The 18377-nt window shown below is 37.1% G+C and overlaps 1 protein-coding gene and 1 long non-coding RNA gene across 5 annotated transcripts in view; one reads left to right on the top strand and one right to left on the bottom strand.

The window, feature by feature from the left end:
• Positions 1-18377, top strand: part of LOC105546573 — a 69350-nt gene that overhangs the window by 6593 nt on the left and 44380 nt on the right. The gene's annotated exons all lie outside the window — the stretch shown is intronic.
• The window catches only part of SGMS2 (sphingomyelin synthase 2), an 88296-nt gene continuing 82449 nt past the window's right edge, over positions 12531-18377 (bottom strand). For all 4 annotated transcript variants that reach the window (XM_011989806.1, XM_011989810.1, XM_011989807.1 and 1 more), the window contains 2 exons: positions 16430-16596; positions 12531-14825 (listed from right to left, as the gene is read on the bottom strand). In XM_011989806.1, the coding sequence (XP_011845196.1) occupies positions 14622-14825; positions 16430-16596 (371 nt within the window). In that variant the 3' untranslated portion in view covers positions 12531-14621. The remainder of the gene's footprint in view (positions 14826-16429; positions 16597-18377) is intronic.

The raw sequence follows: 18377 nt of genomic DNA, 5'->3' as shown, positions 1-18377 counted from the left end.
GTTCTTTGTAGATTCTGGATATTAGCCCTTTGTCAGATGGGTAGATTGCAAAAATTTTCTCCTATTCTGTAGGTTGCCTGTTCACTCTGATGATAGTTCCTTTTGCTGTCCAGAAGCTTTTTAGTTTAATTAGATCCCATTTATCTATTTTGGCTTTTGTTGCCATCGCTTTTGGTGTTTTAGTCATGAAGTGTTTGCCCATGCCTATGTCCTGAATGGTTTTATTTTTTTATTTTTTTTAGACAGAGTCTCACTCTGTCACCCAGACTGGAGTGCAGTGGCACGATCTTGGCTCACTGCAACCTCCGCCTCCCATGTTCAAGTGATTCTCCTGCCTCAGCCTCCCGAGTAGCTGGGATTACAGGCACATGCCACCTCGCCCGGCTAATTTTTGTTATTTTTAGTAGAGACGGGGTTTCACCATGTTAGCCAGGCTGGTCTGGAACTCCTGACCTCGTGATCCACCTGCCTTGGCCTCCCAAAGTGCTGGGATTACTGGCATAAGCCACTGTGCCCAGCTCATTTGTTTTTAAATTTATTATTATTATTATTATTATTATTTTATGAGATAGAGTCTTGCTGTGTTGCCCAGGCTGAAGTACAGTGGTGCAATCTTGGCTCAGTGCAACCTCCACCTCCCAGGTTCAACAGATTCTCATGCCTCAGCCTCCCAAGTAACTGGGATTATAGGCGTGTGCCACCACACCTGGGTAATTTTTGTTGTTGTTGTTGTATTTTTAGTAGAGACAGGGTTTTCCCATATTAGCCAGGCTGGTCTTGAACTCCTGGCCTCAAGTGATCCTCTTGCCTCCCACAAATCATTTTTAATTACTATATTCTAGCCCAGGGATCAGCAGTTTTTGCCTGAAAAGGACCAAATAGTAAATATTTCAGATTTTGTGTGCCATATGGTCTCTGTCACAACTGTGTAACTCTGCTTGCCGTGGGAGTAGGAAAGCAGCCATTGACAATAAGTAAATAAATGGGCATGGCTATTTCCAATAAAATTTGCTTTATGGAAAAAGGCAGCAGCTGTGCTTAGCCTGCAGGCTTTTATTTCCTCACACTTGAATTCAAAAAAATCTAGTCCATTGTTTAAAAATATTTCAAAGTTTAACCAATAGCTAGTTGTTGACCCTCGTTAAAGGTTTTTTGCTATTGTAAACCATACTGGGATATATACATCTTTGATTATTTCAGTAGGATAAATACCACAAAGAACTGGTACATTTCTAAGGCTATTGATACATAAAGTGTACACATGCACACACACATGTGCATGCACACACACACACACACACACCAACTTTTGCCTTTATACCTCTCGGAGTTATTTGTATTAAAAATGTGATATATCCTTTTGGATTTCTTATGTTTACATAATTTTCCTCCTCCTCCCCCATAAATGGTGTCACACTCTGCTTTTGGTTAATTAACCTGCTCTTTTAACCTACCAGTGTATTTTGAGAATCTCTCCATGCCAATGAGAATCCATCAGCCTCATCCTTTTTAATAGCTGTCTGATAATTTCACTGAATAGATTCTTCATCAATAGATTTTTACTGGAGTACACTAATTGTCATGAACTATTCTCAGCACTGGGGATACTATCTAAGCAACACAAAGTGCTTGCCCTTAGAAGAGGTTTTTCGCGGGGGAAGACAAAAGATGGACAGGCCAGGCATGGTGGCTCAAGCCTGTAATCCCAGCACTTTTGGAAGCTGAGGCGGGTGGATTGCTCAAGCCCAGGAGTTTGAGACCAGCCTGCACAACATAGTAAAACCCCATCTCTACAAAAGATAGAAAGAGATGGACAAATGTATAATGTCAGTTGGTGATAAGTACTATGGAGGAAATAAGGCACATGAAGAGGATGGTAGGTATTTTTGTGTGTGTGTGTGTGTGTGTGTGTGTGTGTAGGGAGTGGTTTATTTAATTCAGGTTGTTCAGGGAAGGCCTCTTTTAAATAGACAGCTGATCACCTGATGGAAGGCTTTTACATACCTGGGGAAAGGGCATTCCAGACAGAGGAAATGGTGAGTGTAAAGTCCCTGAGGCTGAGGTGTGCTAGGAGTTTTCCAGGAACAAGGAGGCCACCTGGCTAGGGTGGAAAAAGCAAGGGCAAGGTGGTAAGAGTTGGAATCAGAGAGGTAGCAATGTAGGGCGTTTTTGAGATGTTGATCTTTACTCTCAGTAACATGGTGCATCAGTGAAGAGTTTTTGAGAAGGAATGCAATCATTTGGCTTGTATTTTAACAGAATCACTTTCGCTGCCTGTAAAGGGGCAAAGGTCAAACCAAGGAGCCCATTAAGAAATCGATTTAAGTATGTCACAACTTATTACTCATATCCTCTACTAGTAAACATCTAAGTTATTTTCAGTTTCTTTCAATTAAAAATATGCTGAAATATCGGGAGTTTTTTGGTTTTTTTTTATTGTGGTAAACAAATGTATAACATTTACCATTTTAGTCGTTTTTAAGTGTACAGTTCAGTGGCATTAAGTACATTCACAGTGTTGTGTAACTATCACTACTATTTCTGGAAGTGTTTCATTATTCCAAATAGAAACTCTGTACCTAATAAGCAACAACTTGTCATTCTCCCTTCCCTTTAGTCACAAGCTCTATTCCATTTGTCTTTATGAATTTGCCTATTCTAGGTACCTCTTTTAAGGTGAATCATATATTTGTCCTTCTGTATCTGGCTTATTTAACTTAGAATAACATTTTCAAAGTTTACTCATGTTTGTAGCATGTGTCAGAATTCCATTCCTTTTAATAGCTGGATAATACTCCATTGTTGCATATATCACATGGTTTATCCTTTCATCTGTTGATAGACACATAGATTGTTTCCACCTTTGGGCTACTGTGAAAAATACTGTGAACACTGGTGTGCAAATATATGTTTGAGTCCTTGATTTCAATTTATTTGGCTACATACAGAGGAGTAAAATTGCTGGATTGTATGGTAATTCTTTTGGGGACCCAACATGCTGTTCTCTACAGAAGCTGCATTATTTTACATTCCCACCAGCAACAATAAGGGTTGCAATTTCTTTTATTTTTTTTTAATGGGTTCTGTAAATGGCGAATGCAATATCTTTATATCCTCACCAACACTTGTCATTTTCTGTTTGTCTTTTCCTTAATAGCCCTCCTAATGGTAGTAAAGTGTATCTCATTGTGGTTTTGGACTTGTATTTTTCTAGTGACTAATGATGCTGAGCATTTTCTCATATGCTTTCTGGACATTTACATATATTCTTTGGAGAAATGTCTATTCAAATCCTTTGCCCATTTTTGAAAGCGGTTGTTTGGTTGTTGCTGAGTTGTAGGATCATTTTAGATATTCTGAATATGAATCCTTTATCATAGGGGTCCCCAACCCTCAGGCCGCAGACTGGTACCAGTCCGTGGCCTGTTAGGAGCTGGGCTGTATAGTAGGAGGTGAGTGGCCTGTGAGCATGCATGACCGCCTGAATTCCACCTCCTTTCAGATGAGTGGTGGCATTAGATTCTCATAGGAGTGCTGACCCTATTGTGAACTGTGCATGCGAAGGATCTAGGTTGCATGCTTCTTATGAGAATCTATTACCTGATGATCTGAGTTGGAACAGTTTTGTCCTGAAATCATCTCCCTCCTCCCTGCTAGTCCGTGGAAAAATTGTCTTTCACGAAACTAGTCCCTAGTGCCAAAAGGTTGGAGATGACTGCTGTATCAGATATAGGATTTGCAGCTATTTTCTGTCATTCTGTGGATTGTCTTTTTGCTCCCTTCATATTGTAATTTGATGTAATAAAGTAAATTTTGATAAATTTCAGTTTATCTGTTTTTTATTGCCTATTCTTCTGATATCATACTTAATAAGTACACAGTCCAAGGTCATAAAGAGCTTCATCTATTTCTTCTAAGAGTTTCATAGTTTTAGCTCTTAAATTTAGGTCTTTGATCCATTTTTTGCATTAATTTTTGTATGGGGTATCAGGTAAGAGTCTAACTTCATTCTTTTGTATGTGGATTTCCAATTTTCACAGAGCTGTTTGTTGAAAACACTATCCTGCCCAGGCATGGTGGCTCACACCTATAATCCCAGCACTTTGGGAGGCCAAAGCAGGCAGATCACTTGAGGCCAGGAGTTCAAGACCAGCCTGGCCAACATAGCGAAATCTTATCTCTACTAAAAATACACAAATTAGCTGGGTGTGGTGGCACGCACCTGTAGTCCCAGCTACTTGGGAGGCTGAGGCACAAGAATTGCCTGAACCCAGGAGGCAGAGGTAGCAGTGAGCTGAGATTGTGCCACTGGGCTCCAGCCTGGGTGACAGAGTGAGACTGTGTCTCAAAACAAACAAACAAACAGACAACAACAGCAGCAACAAAAACAGCAATCCCTCCCGCCTGCCCCAATCCTTTCTCCATCTAATGGTCTTAGCACCTTTATTGAAAATCAACTGACTATATATATGTGAGAGTTTATTTCGGGGGTCTCCATTCTATCCCATTAGTCTATATGTCTGTCCTTGTGCCAGTACCACACTGTTTTGACTACTGTACATTTATAGTAAGTTTTGAAATAAGGAAATATGAGTTCTCCAACCATTCCTTTTTCAATACTTTTGGCTATTTTGAAAAATTTGGCTATACTGACAAACAATTTGGCTACTATTTTAGTCCCTTGAGATTTCATATGAATTTTTAGACAGGTTTTTCTATATCTATAGAAAACACCATTGATATTTTCATAGAGATTGCATTGAATCTGTAGATTGCTTTGGGTAATATTGTCATCTTTACAATATCAAGTATTCTAATCCATGAACATGGGATGTCTTCCCATCTATTTAGATCTTCAATTTCTTTCAGCAATGTTTTGTACTTTCAGCACACAAGTCTTTTGCCTCCTTGGTTAAATTGATTCCAAAGTACTTTATTCTTTTGATGCTATTATAAATGAAATTATTTTCTTAATTTCTTTTTCAGATTGTTCATTGTTAGTGCATACAAACAACTGTGTGTTTTTTTCTGCAAATTTGCTGAATTCATTCATTAAACAGTTTAAAATTTTTTTATTTTTAATTTTTCATTCAGACTCATATGATTTGAAATCTACACAAGTTTTTCTGTTGAATTTTTATTTTTTAACATATAAGATCATGTCATATGCAAATAGTTAATTTTACTTGTTCCTTTCCAATTTCAATGCCTCATTTCTTTTGCTTAATTGCTCTGGCAAGAACTTCCAATATTATGTTGAATGCAAGTGGAGAACTGGGCATTCTTCACTTGTTCCTGATCATTCTTGACATTTCCTTTTTAGGGGAAAAGGTTTTAGTCCCCATTGAGCATGATGTTAACTGGCTTTTTCATAATAACTTCCTTATGTTGAGGTAACTTCTTTTTATTCCTAGTTTGTTTAGTTTTATCATGAAAGAATGTTGAATTTTGTAAAATGCTTTTTCTGCATCAATTGAAATGATCATGTCCTTTTCACCCTTCATTCTGTTAATGTAATGTATTATGTTGATTGATTTTCATGTTAAGCCATCCTTGCATTTCAGGAATAAATCCCATTTGGTCTTGTTATATATCCCTTTTAATATGCTGCTGAATTCAGCTGACTAGTAGTTTGTTGAAGATTTTTATGCCAATGTTTATAAGGGATATTAGTCTTTTTTTTTTTTTTTTTGTAGTGTTTTTGTCTGGCTTTGGTATTGGTGATAACTCTGGCTTCATAGACTGAATTAGGAAGTGTTCTTTCCTCTTTCTGGAAATGTCTGAGAAGGATTGGTTTTAATTCTTTATTTTTTGAGACAGGATCTTGCTATGTTGCCCAGGCTGGAGTTCAGTGGTATGATCACAGCTCATTGCAGCCTTAACCTCCCAGGTTCAAGCAGTCCTCCTACTTTGTGCCCAAGTAGCCGGGACCACAGGCACGTGTCACCATGCCCAATTTTTTTTTTTTTTTTTTTTTTTTTTAATATAAAGATGGGGTTTTGTTATGTTGTCCAGGCTAGTTTCAAACTCCTGGGCTCAAGTGATCCATCCACCTTAGCCTCCCAAAGAGCTGAGATTACAGGCATGAGCCACCATGTCTGGCTACTTTTTCCTTAGATGCTTAGTAGAATTCACCAACAAAGCCACAGTTCAGGGTTTTCTTTGTTGGAAAGTTTCTGATTACTCATTCTACCTCCCTACTAATTAGAGGTCTGTTCAGATTTTCTATTTCTTCATGATTCAATACTGGTAGGTTTTGTGTACATTTGTTCATTGTACTCTTATAAACCTATTTCTGTATAATCAGTAGTAATATCTCCACTTTCATTTATGATTTTAGTAATTTGAGCCTTCTTCTTAGGCAGTCTAGCTAAAGGTTTGTCAATTCTGTTGCTCTTTTCAAAGAACCAGTTTTTCATTTCATTGATTTTTCTATTATTTTTCTATTCTCTATTTATCTCTGCTCCAGTCTTTATTATTTCCTTCCTCCTGCTAACTTTGAATTTTATTTGGTTTTCTTTTTCAAGTCCCTTAAGATCTAAAGTTACATTATTGATTTCTTCTTTTCTAAAACATACGCATTTACAACTATACATTTCATTCAGTGCTATGTTTGCTGCATCCCATAGTTTTGGTATGCTGTATTTTCGTTATTTGTCTCAAGATATTTTCAAATTCCCCTTGCACTTTCTTCTTTGATCCACTAGTTAAGTGCGTTGGTTAATTCCCATATATTTGCAATTTTTTTCAGTTTGGGCAATTTCATTTTATATAGCTCCAGGAGAAGTCTTGTCACCACTTCTTTTGTAAAGGCTGCTATACAAAACAACATTGAACAATTATTTCTGTTTTTGAACTGAACTCTGATATAATTTAATCTCAAAATGCTCTTGAGAACTGCCCAAACTCTGATATTCTCTCCAATATTTAGGCAGGTTATTAAAAAATCAACTCACTAGTTACTGGTGAAATACAATAACTTTGTTGGTAGTACAGGATGGTACTAAACATATTGTGTCGCTGTGCTGGATCAGCTGTACTTATTAGGTTGTTGCAAAAGTAATCGTGTTTTTTGAAATTAAAAGCAATGGCAAAAACTGCAATTACTTTTGCACCAACCTAATACTTGGGACTGGGATAACGGGATCACTTTTAATCCCATGGTCAAGGGCACCATAGATTAGTGAATGAAATCTTCTATTAGAAAAAATACATTTCCACACTAGTAATTCATCTTTCACTTTTCTGGAAGTTTCTGGAGAGATTATGGCCAAACAATTCATGTATCTGATTAGTGTGCACAAATGTAGGAAAGACAGGCAGAGTGGGGGCTTTGGAAACATAATCTTAGACATATGACATTAAAACTCATTAACAGTGAGTTTGCTTTATTCTAACAAATTTGTGGGCTCGGACACTTGAGGATTCTTGAGGATTCTTTTGCCTTCAAGGTCATTTTGCACTAGGAGTCAACTTTTCTCCCCTTTGAAATGTAGTGAATTGTAAGAAAAATCTGTAGCATGTGACAAAGAACCTGGCCCAAGGACAGTTTGCTTCTGAAACTAATTTCCTAACAAAACCCTAACAAACGGTGATGGTGACCATAGTAATTATGACAGGGAGGCAGCAAGCTGTAGCCCACAAAAACAAAACTCAAGTTCTAGCTCTAACATTTATGAACCCTTTCATGTCATAAAATGAGGTCACCTTCTCTTGCCTTGCTTACTTCACAGGGTTTTGTGAAGATTAAAGAATGTATGTCAAGCGTTAACGGTAAAATGCTGTTTGATTACAGGTGCCACATATGGATTAAATGTGCATTATATATATATATATACATACACACACACATAGTAATACATAATCCATTACTATCCTAACTTATATTAGTAATACAGTATTACACTTCTGATATTCTTATGTATTAGAAGAAAATAAAATTTACATGTCAGTTTCTGAAGCATCTGTGACTTTACTTACAAGCCCACAAGTTAGCCTGATTCCTGTTTCATTGGACGCTGGGAGAAGACACAAGACTCCTGAGTCAGAGACAAAGGACTTCACTACGCATAGCATAGCAGTAGCCAAAGTGTCAGCATGGTCCCTTTGGCTCCCTTGTCTCTCAAATCCCATAGGGATGACTTGGAGAGGTCAAGACAGATGTTACATATGTAGTGGGTTTGCAACTCAACTGAGGACCACTGAGCTTGGCGTTTTTACTGCTTTACAGTAAACAGAAAAAAAGACTTATTTAGGGTGATATGCTACTTCATTACTTAACATTGCTTACTGCAAATACAATCCTGAGAAATGGCCTGGGAAACAGGAGTTAGGGCCTTGCACTCAGCATGCCCAGCAAAAAATGTCTGGATGGATGCTCAGAGACCATGGCACATCACCTCTCCCAACCTTTGGATGAGATAAAATTTGATGTCTATTTTGCGATTTTACTAAAATATTAAATAGAAAATAATGGTAAAATTCAGTGACAATGCATCCAGAAAAGCAATTCACTTCCACTTCTGGAACATCTAGCTGGCTGTGAAGGCCCTGACCAACACTTCTTAAAACTTACAAACATTTCCTAAGACTTGCATATATTTTATGCAATTGAATTTATTATGATGTGACTTAGGAGTTATGGACAAGTGTTACAGTGCAGACATTCCCACTTTGATGTCAGGAATTGTATGTATCAGCAGCTCTAGTGCATGGCACACAGAATCACTCAAATGGTTTGTGAACATAGTCTAGTTTCCTGTCTTCCTATGTCTCAGCAGGAGATTCAAAATATCAGAGAAGATGAACATTATTAAAAGTTGTGGTGACCTCTTAATAGCATGATCATCTGAAGAGACTGAAGGCATTGCGCAGGGTCAAGACTGTAATGACCTGGAATCAAAAAACCTTACAGACTTGAAGCTGAGTCCGTCGTTGAGTAGGCATATGGATCATACAGATGATACTTTGCTACCTTTAAATGTGGTGGGAATGGGATGGGGGTTGAAGTAAGTGAATTTAAATTCACTTTCTAGTGAGACTAGCATCTAATCCTGGTGGCAAAACTTGTTTGGACACACCACTACACTCTGATTCTAAAATCAACAGCTGTGAGGTAGAGATCTCAAACCAAGCATGAATGATCACCATTCTTTTTTGTTTCAAAGTGGTTTTATTACTTATGAAACTTGCCCATGATTAGTGTGATTGAAAATGCCACTTTAACTGCAGTTGTAAAGTTCCTATTGATTCCTTATTGGAGTAAGAGACAGAGTACTACTTTAAAAGACTTCACTATCCTCAGCACTTTCAAAAATGCCCAGAGAGTTTTATTCTCTCATAGGAGGCACACTCAAGAGCTTTTGTATGAAGAAAACAAATGGAACCCAGAATGAATTAGCCCCTTAGTAAAAGTTCCTGTTAGTCCCTTGCACGACAAACAAGAGTTCACATTAGTTTCTTGCACACTGCATTCTAGATAAGGGCAGCCTTTGAAGCTATGTGGCCAGCAAAATCAGCATGCCAGTGTTTCCACAGGATAATCAGAACATCACTGTGATGAGCTTTTCATCCAAGGTCTGAGTGGAGGTGGCAGAAAAACTATTCTGATCTATGCTCTATCATTTCTAGACAATCCAAGGATAAAGCATGGACTATCTCCTGTAACTTACTCTTTGAACCTTCTTATCTTATCCTATTCACTTCACCCCACTGAATTGCTTTTACAAAATTTATCTTGGAGGAGGGGCATTTGTCATCAGCAGGTTCAAAACCAACTTTCTGCACCTTGCTGTTGCAATGTCTAGCAAACCCCAGTTGAGGACATTACCTTAGGCTTCTGTCTTGTGAAGGCATAAGGAGACCTAGTGACAGAAAGGGGTCCGCTTTTCATGAGTGACTTTGTCCTCTTGTGAACAGTGAAAATCAGAATCATGGAATGTGTGATTTTCTTCTCCATGAATGACCTTGTATTGTTCTGAATTATTTTTCACCTTAAATCCATTAATTGAAAGTTATTACTTTATTTTAAAAATAGTCTTTGAAGAAAATATCCCTCGTGTGGTTTTAACAAGTACTCTAAAACTAGAACTCTTTTAAAAATGACACATTTTGTAAATGGAAAGAAACAGTAATAATTTTGAAAAGACTGTTGATATCATTGTGATTTATTAGGTAAATACAAAGTATAGGCTCTTGCATTTTTAAAAAAGCAAAACCAAAGAGATTAGAAACCAAGTACACATATCCCCTTTAGAAGAGAAACATAAATCAGTTTCAACAGTTAGGCACTTAAAAATGTAAATGTAAGACAACATTTTAGAAGTATAAACTATAGTTACACTCCTAAATTCCTCCTGAAATGTTTACAAACACAAAATCACAAGCATGGAAAACAAATTTCCTCTTTATCAAAAAAGGAACCTGAATTTCAATCCAATGTGACAAACCAATGATTAAGGTACTGGTGGGTAGGAGAAAAGAGCTTCTGAAATTTACATACTTGATTAAAATGTAAGCATTTCATAAAACTATCACAATAGCATACAGTAGATATAATGAAAAATATATGTCAGGAAAATAATGAATTCTAGACTTAAAATTTTACTTTACAACAAGGCACTTAACACATTGAAACAGTACAGTAAATTTCCAAAAGAATGCAATTGGCTACCTCTGAAACCTTGTAATAATATTTCTTTTGTGAATATACGGTAACATAACCATACGTTTTGCAGCATTAATCATTGCATAGGAGGTAAATTAAATAATGAATTCCAACTTGGCAATTAGATTAGTTTTTGTTCATCATTTCCTCTTTTTCTTTTAAAGGACAGTTTTAAATAATTCCACAATAAAGCACTCTTCTCATTCATGATTTATTTAGAACATAGCATAGATTAATGAGTAAGAAAATAAATCAGAACTTATAAGGTGTGTATCTGTATAAAAACTTATCTTTGGGTACCATTGACATGATTTTCAGTGTTTGGGTGTTGAAGTCAAGAGCACTTCTTTATAGAAGAAATATTTTCAGCAACTGAGTCAAAGGCGTTAAATTATTGCAACACAAGGACATTAAAAACAAATACTAAAAATCTTTATATATATAAATAGAAAAGCCTTCAACACATGGCATATAACTTATAATATGCTTGATTTAAACATGTAAACTCATTAAGAAATTCCTTCTCACACTTCCTTACACTACAGAGGCTAGTGCATTAAGATTGGCTTAAAGTTTTAATCAGTTTTACAGTGCAGAACAAAAAAATAATTAAGAAAGAAATGTTCAAACTATTTAAGGGGCAAGATATGAACTTTCAATGAAAAAAGAAACTGCATGAGTTCTGTCATGTAAAAAAAAAACAAGACAACAAATTTGGTGTTTCAAAGTAAACAAAATATAGATCGTTATAAAGGGAGACACTAATGATTGTGATCATGAGAGGTAAAAATGTTCTACAAATTTTCTTTGATCAAATGGATAAAAGGTTAGAATTACAGGTGCCTATCATCTGAGCACATTTTACCTTTGGGAAAGGTTTAAAATGCTTTTAAAATAATTCCTTTCACATGATACTTTCAGATTATTGGCACACATAACAGAAAACAAATGCCTTTCAAAAACTTGAAAACAGGCTTTTAAAAGTGGTGTTTGCATTCCTAGTCATAAAGTATATTGCCACAAGGGGGCACTGGTAATACAGCAAAGAACCCTAATGCAATGTCATCCACAAACCAGAGTAGACTCAATGCTCACTCTCAACACAGCCTTCCTTCCACAGCAAAACTTGTTTCCCAAGATGCCAGTAAGTTAAGTAACAAATTCACAATTAGTTCAAGTGGACTCGGGAAAGGATGCTTTATTTTCAGATCTAGTGGACGAGTTCAATGATAGGATCTGAGAGAACTTCATTTGAAATCATTTAGAAAAAAAAATGTGGCATACTCTGTAGGAATTATATGTTATAGGTATTTCACAGACAACCTAAATTACAGGAAAAGCTTCAACAGGAGCACAGACTTAAAACAAAAAAAGGGATAATAAGATATGTATCTTAACTGACAAAGAATAGGTGCTCCAAACATTTATGATTTCAAAGGCAAGATCATACTTGTTTTATATCCCAAAGTGGCACACTGGGTTGAAGGTCAAGTTTACATATACATTTTCTATATGTAAATGGGTTTTACTATGTTTTTTTTTTTACCATCCTGAAATTTTGATTCTCCCACCCTTATTTGCAAACCATGGACTTCCTCAACTGAATGACAGAGCTATACGACACATGCGTGTAAAGACATGGCAGTGGCAGTGGCCACATTGGCATCACAGGTGTTTTTAAAGTTCTTTAAAAGGTGATGGGGTTTTTTTTAAATTAAAAAACTGGATTACTTGACTAAAATCCAAGGCTTACTGTTTCAGGGGGTCTGTAGTAATTGGTACACAATTTTTTTTTAATTTATTAAGTTTAAACATTTTTTTTTTATTCAATAGACGAAAGGTGGGTTATCCAGACACAGCTGAATAAGGTTGTAAGGTGTATCGATTTGTCTTATTTGAATTAGAGGCTCAAGGAAAACACCAGTGTTAGGAGAGTAAAATCCAGGCTTCTGTGTCAGATTATTTTCTTTATAATCAGGCAACAGGAACTTAAAAATCAGTGTTTTCAAGTAGAACACCTTGTTCTTGCACAAGTTTTGCTATTTAATAAATGAATATAAGTGAACATTATATAGAATTATGTCTAAACTAGGCATATGTTTATTATTGGTGTATTTAATAAGAAATACTGGAAAATTCAGTGTGCTTCAAAGCCTGCCAAGAATGTTTGGGGTTTTAATTCTTGTTTAAAATAACTGAATTAAAGAGTCTTGCTTCATGACATTAAATTCAACTACCTTTCCTTTAGTGATTATTCTATGACACACAGAAAAAGCCATTCTGAAAACATACACAAGATTTTAGCACCGAAGAATGTTGACCCTTCTGAACGATTTGCATTGTGCTTTTCTCAAGCAATTTAAAGGTCAATTTTGTGCAGTCAAGGCTGACTAGTTTATAATGATAAATTTGGGAATGTTTTCCATTCCAAATGAAAGACAAATTTCACCTTCAATATAAACATAACTGCCTCCTTCTACCCGCATTGGCCTCTCCACCCTCTGCCCTAGTGTTGATAACTTTGCAACCTTAAAACTTTTCTAAGGTTTCTAAAAGTCTTGCAAATCAACCTTCAAAAGTAGTTAAGAAATTAAGCCAAGAATTATCCAAAAGATTCAATAGCATTAAATAATGCACTAAATCTGATAACATTAAATCTGATCAGATTTTTTTAATCCATTTTTTTGGCATCACCTTAAAGAAATTTAGAAACAGTTATCCCCCTTCACTGTGTAGCTGTAACTAACACACTGATTCTGAGAGTATATTATAGTGCAGCACCATGTTATTTTCACAGGGTAGAAGTAAAATTACTCAATTGTGGCATATGTCCTTAGGACTAGTTATGAGAAGCTGAGTCTCTTGCTAAAAGCAAGGACACATTTTTAGCAAGGATACATTAACTTTCAGGTTCCATCTTGGTTTTTCCATAAAGTACAATATAAAAAGGAAGAAATCACCTTCAATGAAATTTGACCAAATATATTTCTGTGCTCCAATTAGGAGCCCTAAAATTGATCTCACACCAGGGCCTGGCCTGGAAGGGAAACAGGCTCATCCCCCAAGTGGCGTGAGCCTCAGTTGACACACATGTGTTTTCAGCCTATGCTAGAAGAGTTGACTGCCCTGGGGCACCAGATCCAAATTTACAGGGCAGACAGCATCTAAGTGTGTATTCAAGGGCCACTCATTAACAGAAACCACCTCATGTTTCCTGTGTGTCTGTCATAGAGATTTTAAAGTGAAACGTTTACACACATGTAAAATCTGTGGGGTGTGTCAAATACTTTCATGTTTACTTGGATCAGCTTTCCTTTTTAAGATAAAATGATCTTTTAAAAACAAAACAAAACAAAACAAAACAAATTAAAAGTGATACATAGCGCATTGGGTGGCAGCAGCAGCGTGCACTCCTGGACTCAACCCTAACTTTCCACGTGACAGGGTAGAAACAAAATTCACCCAAAGCTGACGCACAACCCGTGGATCTTCCCCTTGCTAAACCTAATGCTAGAAACCACTCTCAACATTAGGCTGTTCTATTTACACAGTGGCTGTAGATGTCCAGATATTTTATTTAAAATATTAACACATTCTTCTGACCTTGGGAGGAAAAATATCCTGAAAAAATTCTGAAGTAGAGGGTTTTGGTGGAGAAAGAATAAAGAAAGGAGGAATATGTTCTTTGGCACCTCTTTAACAAGCTCATTAGTAAAGTCCCAGGGTGGGGGCTTGTCACCAATGAATGAAGAGCTGCAAGAGAATGTATCTTTCTCGGGATGAAGAAGAAAAGCAGTCAAAGGGTAATACTTTGTTCATCTTTCTATTCATTTACACAAAATTTGGTCCATTTCTTCATTTACCAGTCAGTTCTCCTAAAATAAAAAACAAAACTATACCTTTGGTTACAGCGTTAACTCTTTTGGTGTAAGAGCTGATGCCTTTGTTTTGCTCCTCAGGTCGATTTCTCATTGTCTTCACCAATCTTCTGAACCCGTGAATACTTTTTGCATGATGATTTGAAGCAGCCAGGAGGCCAAGACAGCGGCCAGGAGAAGCAGCAAGGAATTGAGCCTTGTACATTTTTCTCAAAAAAATAAAAGATGGGGAACCACCATGCTCGAGATAAGAAATTAGTCTGTGAAGAGACCTTCAAGTTCTGCAAATGGTAGAAAAAAAGTAAAATGAGACATATCTTTCTCAATTTGCATCCTAATTATTTTCTTAAAATTGGCATTCACTGTAACCTAAGGAAAACAGAATTCAGATCACATAGCAGTAATGATTTTCATGTCCTTTCCCTAACTCTACCATGACTCCGGTCCCCTAACACACCTAGGTGTCTTTCCTTCCTTTGTGGCTCATGCAATTTCTTCTGCCTGCAATTCCAGTAAAAATGGAGACTCTGGGAGTGGATGTCAGAATTACTCAGGAGGAATAATTTTCAGGATGTGTGAGTGATCAAATCTAGGGGTCAAAGAGTGAAAGAAGAGCTCAGAAGGTTGAACACATTTAAGAGGAAAGATGAAAATTTTGGTTCAGTGTTGTCAGCAGTCAACTAGATGGAAGTGTAAGAAGGAAGATGGAAATAGGAGACTACAAAATAGGAAACAGAGCTACAAAGAGAAATAAAGTAATCCATAGAAAGAGCATTTATTAGTGGACACCAAGAGTTGGATGTCGATCCTTTGGAAATGTCATATTTCAATTGCTCACAAATTCTCCAAATTGACAATATGGCAAGTCTATTCAAAGATAAGTAAGTCATGGTACACAGACTAACTCTATTATACCAAGGACACTTACCAAGACTAGGAGAAAACAGAGACTGGGAGGAATAATTCTGCCTTGGGACCAGAGGAAGAGAGCAAGAGTTACAGAAAAAAGAGGTGGCATTTGAGCTAGCTCTTTAAGTATGAATGGGAGAAGAAAGAAAAGGGTATCTGGAAACAAGGAAGCAGCAGTAGCAAATGAGGAAGAATCGGAAGGGAAGCCAGAGAGCATCATTATCACTAGAGGATATACCAAATCCAGTCATTCATAAGCTATTTAGTTTGTGATTTTAAACAATAGCTGCTATCAGCCGGGCAAGGTGGTTCCCGCCTGTAATCCTGGCATTTTGGGAGGCTGAGGCAGGAGGATCACTTGAGGTCAGGAGTTCAAGGCCAGCCTGGCCAACATGGTGAAACCCTGTCTCTACTAAAAATGCAAAATAAAAATTAGCCAGGCGTGGTGGGGTGCACCTGTAATCCCAGCAATTTGGGAGGCTGAGGCACAAGAATCGCTTGAACTTGGAAGGTAGAGGTTGCAGTGAGCCAAGATTGCACCACTGTACTCCAGCTTGGGCAATAGAACAAGACTGTCTCAAAATAAAAAAAAATTTTTTTTTAAAATAGCTGTTACCTTCTCCTTAAAATTAATTTAAGTTGAAGGCAGGGATTATGTCTTACCCAGCTGCACTACAATGCTTTTACAGAGAAGGTTCCTAAATTTTAATTTAGTACATATATTTCTTCATTCTAGTATAAATTACCTGAGTTAGTGATGCACTGTGCTCCATAACCTTATGGCATCTTTATCCATAAATGGCATTCATATTTGTGAAGTTCTTTGCTTTATTTTAAAAAGCAGTAATGGATATATGTTTAAGTGAATGTGGCAACATCAGTTATCCCCAATTAAGCTATCTAAAACCCCACGACATGAAAAGGGTCCACTGCATTCAAAGCAAAGAAATTATCCAAGCATCTTCACTGCTCTCACCTTTTCATTGGCCATTGAATGGTACCACCAAAACAGTCGTGTTGTGATATAATAAGCAATGATCACATCGACAGTGTAGTGTTCATGTGCTACAAGAATGCAGATGATCCCGGCAGCACTCAGCAGCCAGCAGATTAAATGATACCACCAGAAGTGACGAGGCGAATCTGGACAGCAGAAAAATTACAGAGTTAATAAGATTCCCAGAGATAAATATAATGATTACAGTCTGTCCTAACGACCTTAAGTAGAATAACCCAGGATCAAGAGGTCACCAGAAGGAGAAAACTGAGAACGTAAACTGAGTCACTATGAACTGCCCAGGATCTGCTCAGGTAGGAGGGAGGCAGAGGGGCTCCCTGGCAGTGGGCGTAATAGTCATTCACTGGGGAAGCTGGTAACACTAGACATTCGAGGCCTTGCCCATGTGAATAAGCTGTTTCATAAGAAAGAGAACAGAATTGTTTATTAGGTTGGCTGGAATTGCATACTGGCTCACATAAAGGAGCCACTTTCCCACTGGAAAGAAAGATAGTAGGGGTCAAAAGAAAAGGTGGTTGTCTATGAAAATAAGGAGGGAAATGGGAAAACAGGAGTAATTTCAGGTTTTAAATTTATATTAGTTCTCCAGGGGTATGTGTAGGGTAAGGGCGTCAGAAGGAATGGCATTGTGGCTAGCAGTATTTTGATTCTCAGCAATTTTACACTGTTATTGCCAATAGCAACTATAAAACATTCCCTCTGTAAAGGTTAGGATTCCTGACCATTCACTTATGGACTCAGCCTTCCTGGTAAGGCCACTTAAAAGTTCATTCTACTTACCAGCTGTAAGAAACAACTATGGCACTCACTAAGGTCTCTTAGCAATCCTGCTTCCCAATGTATAGGTCATCTGGTATTTACCTTAGAAGTTCAAAATGTTTGGGCAAACTAGAACTATTTTGCATTTGTTTATTCACAAGAAGCAAAGCTGAAGTAGGTATAGAGGTGGCCTGAATCCTCTTTTTACTACTCATGGAATTGCAAGTGAGGTTTTAGGAATGGCTGGAAACCCCAACAGTGCTTTCTCATAAAAATGTATTTCCTATTATGCTACCACATTGGGCCCACCACTCATTAACTGAGAACACTGGCTGACCCAAAGAAAAGATTGAATAGAAGGTGTTTTGAAATAGTAATGGCAAAATGGTAATCCTCTCTTGCTTTCTCATTCATCCCCTAGGGATAACAATGAGCTAGATGATGACACAAATAGTAGTTAACATCACTGTCTGTGTGGAATTCTAGCCCTAGGAGGCATTAAATAATAGAGACAATGGACTTGGTAGGGTGGCAATGTGAAAAGCCAAAAAACTGTTCTCTACTAGCCAGATGTTTGGCACTAACAGCTAGTCTGATTTCTCCAGGCTAATTTTATCAGGAATCTACACCCCAATTATAATATTTGCGCGACTGTATGAAGCCCTCCCTTGTTAACCCCAAAATGGTCCTGGTGCCACATTTTCATGTGCTCTCACAACTAAATTTAAATCTACTCATGACAACACAGCAAAGAAGGAAAGAGTCCAAACTGATCAAAAGACGGAAAGTAAAAATATATATATAAATGATGCATCTAATTCTAGAAGCAGACTTTTCAAAGAAACCACTGGAACCACTGCTTACTCAGAACAAGAACGTACAGTATAATTTAGAAGATAAATGTTTTTCCTAATTGCCTAGAAAAAAAAGCAGACATAAACATGGAATGCTCTGCTTATATACAGAATTGACTATAAAATTGAGTTTGTGTTAAGTATTACAGATATGTCCCTTTATTTCTCACCAAAAATTGGAGAAAGCAAAATGGTATTCCTTGCATGCTACATATAAATTTACACAATTTTAGAAACCTCTAGTCAAAATCATGTCTTGGGGAAAAATGTCTCTACATACTGAGTGGCCTTCA

Source organism: Mandrillus leucophaeus, unplaced genomic scaffold, assembly GCF_000951045.1.
Source record: "Mandrillus leucophaeus isolate KB7577 unplaced genomic scaffold, Mleu.le_1.0 Scaffold364, whole genome shotgun sequence".
Lineage (NCBI taxonomy): Eukaryota > Metazoa > Chordata > Mammalia > Primates > Cercopithecidae > Mandrillus > Mandrillus leucophaeus.
Note: the sequence above shows the minus strand (reverse complement) of the source record. Positions and strands in the feature narration are given on the sequence as shown.